Source organism: Henckelia pumila, chromosome 4 (assembly GCF_033568475.1).
Source record: "Henckelia pumila isolate YLH828 chromosome 4, ASM3356847v2, whole genome shotgun sequence".
In the NCBI taxonomy this organism is placed as follows: Eukaryota; Viridiplantae; Streptophyta; class Magnoliopsida; order Lamiales; family Gesneriaceae; genus Henckelia; species Henckelia pumila.
This window is the reverse complement of record NC_133123.1, coordinates 90457143-90460865: the sequence shown is the minus strand read 5'-3', so window position 1 is coordinate 90460865 and position 3723 is coordinate 90457143. Positions and strand designations below refer to the sequence as shown.

General features: G+C 40.7%; 1 protein-coding gene across 1 annotated transcript; it reads left to right on the top strand.

The window, feature by feature from the left end:
- The first annotated feature begins 2694 nt into the window (after positions 1-2694).
- LOC140861402 (uncharacterized) lies at positions 2695-3279 on the top strand. The gene has a single exon (XM_073264424.1). It carries the CDS (start codon positions 2695-2697, stop codon positions 3277-3279), a length of 585 nt encoding a protein of 194 aa, XP_073120525.1.
- Positions 3280-3723: the final 444 nt, after the last annotated feature.

Here is a 3723-nt window from a genome sequence, read left to right as displayed (position 1 = left end):
ATTCAATAGAGAGGCACTACTGGGACCGTAGAGGAGTTGTGCCTGGAATTTGGGGCCATTTCCATCAAAGAGCTGATGACGGATGTCGTTATAATGCTAGACTCTGATTAGCTTCAGTGAGTAGCTATTATTCTAGTTAAGGCTTTTACTACGCAGAGAGTGATGGTGATTACTTGCTTATAGGATTGGACTTGAATACCTGAGATGCTAGGTTTCTTGAGTTGTTTGAGTAGAGGTACGAACGTACTATCCGAGATATCATGGTTGAGTATTCATGTTCTATGTTTGCATGGTTATATGTCATGTTTTATGTGAATATGTTATGTCATGATTACTATATTGCATACATTATCATGTTGAGCATATACCTTGTAACGCCCCGTTTTTATCTTAATTGATGTTATTTGAGATAATCAATGATTTCAGAATTCGAGACCGGACTTTTTATTGATCAGGGTCTAATTTGCAGTTTTTGGAATTTTTAGGGACTGAAATGCAAATATGGGATTTGTTATATTATCTACTTTGACTTAGTCTCTTTTAATCATCTCATCTTTTTCTCCAAACCGTGTTCTCTCCATTGAAGGCGAGAAAGCTTTCTTCCAAGCTTTTGTGATTTCGATTCTAGCTCAATCCGTCCGATAGAATTGATTTGTGACTTGATATCTACGATCACAGCGACGAGTGCTCCGTTTGGAAGTAAGTTTATCTTAATTCTGAGAAGTTTGAATTTATCGATGTTGTCAGAATTTGTTTATATTCGGAGAGGACGATTATGAGTTAGCAGTGAGCGTATATCTAAGACGGTTCGAAGATCTAACGACGATCGGAATTGTTATGATTTTTATTTTCATTTTCGAAAATCTTGTTTTTGAGATGTGTTGATATTGTGTTGGGTTTGATGTTTGAGGATTGGAATGAGTTTGTTGAGTTGTTGTTTTTCTGTCTGCATTTTCGGTTTGGTCAGTTTACAGCCGTTATGCTGTCAGTTTGAGTTTTGGATATCGTTTCGATGTTTTGAGTTATACCGAGATTAGTATGAGTTTTGATATCGATTTTGATCACTATGAATTCTTCTGATAGATTGATTTGAAGTCTTTGGAATTTCGAGCCTTGCAGTCTTGATCAGTTTGGAAGAGTTGAGCCGGTATAGTATCGATGTCCTTCTTTATCGATTGATTTAACTTGACTTGGATTTGATTGAGGAATTGTTGTTTTCAGATTGAAGTTTTGGAACGTCAAAGAAGAGGTATAAGATGACTTTGGCGTATAGGACGATTAACTCAAATCCGGATTGATTCGAGTATCCTAGAAGAAATCACATACTGCATATTTTGACTGCTTATTTGATTATATGATTGAATTTATATTGAGTGCATGAGATTACATATGCATTCATTTTGAGACTTGATTTATTCAGATTGAATTTGACGATCTAGGGATTGTAGTCGAGTAGCTTGGTAGGCGATTTACTACCTTGTCGAGTAGCTCACTATAATGCCCTTGAGTCTAGAGGATTAAAGCATGCCACGTCCACTTCGAGAGGGAAGTCGGTGTGATTGTAGGATGTTTTAACCTCGGGATCCCAAACCAAAGAAAAAAAGAAGAATTCCAATTGATTATCTGAGTCTGATAATTCAGAAGTTTTAAAGACATGCATATCATTTTAATTCAGTACTTGAATGTATTAATTGATAATATGAGGAATGAATTCATAGTATAATTTGATATGTTTATTTGATTGCATGTTAGTCTCTTTTACTGGGAATATTATTCTCACCAGTTTATCCGGCTGTTGTCTTTGTTTGTATGTGTACTTGGCAACAGGTGGGGCAGGACCAAGTCAGAAGAGGCATGGTTAGCTTCGAGGGAAAGACGTAGAAGTGAGACTCGGTCTAGAAGTCGATTCCAGCATGTCAATCTAGTATATGTTAGAACATGTTTAGTTATCGAACTTCATCGTTATATTGTTGTTGCATGATCTCGACTTTGGTTTATTTGTTGAACTCCAGAACTCCTGTTTTGAATGGAGGAACCAAGTTGTAATGTATGTTTATGTTTCGGAGTATTGTATGGCTTGATGTTCTCGTTTTTGGTGATTCTAGCACCGGAGCAGCCAGGGAGGCATGCCCGCGCGCCTGCGCCCCTTTTTGCTCAGGGCGTCATGCGCGGCCGCGCCTCGAAAGGGCGCGGCCGCGCATGAGCCAGGGCTCCATGCGCGCCCGCGCCTGATGAGGCGCGGACGCGCGGGCCCTGCTTTTTTTAAAAAAAAAGTATGTTGGCTTTTATTTCTTGATTAATTTAATTACTCCTTTAATTGATGTTTAGAACCGAGGTCTCAAATTATGTGGTATCAGAGGGATAAGTTCCTGGAATTTGTTCTAGAAGTGAGCGGGGTAGATCGAGTCCGCTTGACCTTAAATTATCGCATGTGATTGATTAATTCTATGATTATAGAATATGCGAGCATGCTTTATGCATTGAAAATTTATTTGAATTATGTGACTTGATGATTCAAATTAATAAAGCATGACTTGATTGAAATATGAACTGTATTCATGCATTGATATGAGTTCCATCTATCGAATTGGGAAGATGATCAGAGGTTCGTGACACTGAAATGGTGAGATGTGTATTGTATTATCCGTGTTCTAACCCCTGTCAATTTAGATGGGTACTCGATGAAGGCTAGACATGAATACTCCACCGATTACTCCTACGACAGAAACTCCTCCGATTATGACTACTCTGGTGGTACAGATGGATGACACGATCACGCCTATGGAAGCCTTACTGGAGAGGTTCCAATCTTTTAGGCCGCCGTATTTGAATGGGAAGGAAAATCCGGTCGATTGCGAGAGTTGGTTGGAAGATGTTGATCAGCTTTTTGAGTCGCTTGACTACTCTGACGACCGCAGGGTTAGATTGATTATGCATCAACTTCAGGGAGTGGCAAAGAGTTGGTGGATGACTACCAAAAGAGCCAAAGAGAATAAAGGTACGGCAATTACTTGGGCACTTTTTAGAGCAGAGTTCTATAAGAGATTCTTTCCAGTTTCCTATCGAAAGGATAAAGGTGCCGAGTTTGCAAATTTGAGGCAAGGTAGTATGAGTATCGAGGAATATGTTGCGAAGTTTGACAGTTTATTGAGGTTCGCTCCGCATATTGCCGACAATGAGGAGGCAAAAGCAGACCAGTTCATTAACGGTTTGCACCCTGACATCTTTATTCTGGTGAATACTGGGAGGCCAGATAACTTTTCTGATGCGATGGATTAGGCAAAGGGAGCAGAAGCGGGACTGATGAGGAAGAGGGAGAATCAGTACCAGCCTCAACAGCAACAGCAGAGGTAGTATCAGAATCAACCGCCGATGAATGAGGGTAGTAGCAGTGGTGGTAGCAAGAAGAACTATTTCCGTCCCAAAGGGAAACAGTTCAAGAAGTCGGGGAGCACTTCTTCGAGCTCGAGTGGCTCGAGGCAGTTCAGTTCTGGACAGGGTTCAGGATCATCTGGAGCTTTTTGTAGCAAGTGTGGAGGACGACACTCCAGTGAGCAATGCAGAGGAATCTTTGGGAACTGTTACATCTGCCAGCAGACAGGGCATTATGCCAGACAGTGTCCACAGAAATCTTCTGACAAGACTCAGAGTGGGAATACCTCTCGACAGTCATCTCAGCCTGGGAGACAGGCTACTGCAGTTCACTCGTTCCAACCTCAGCAA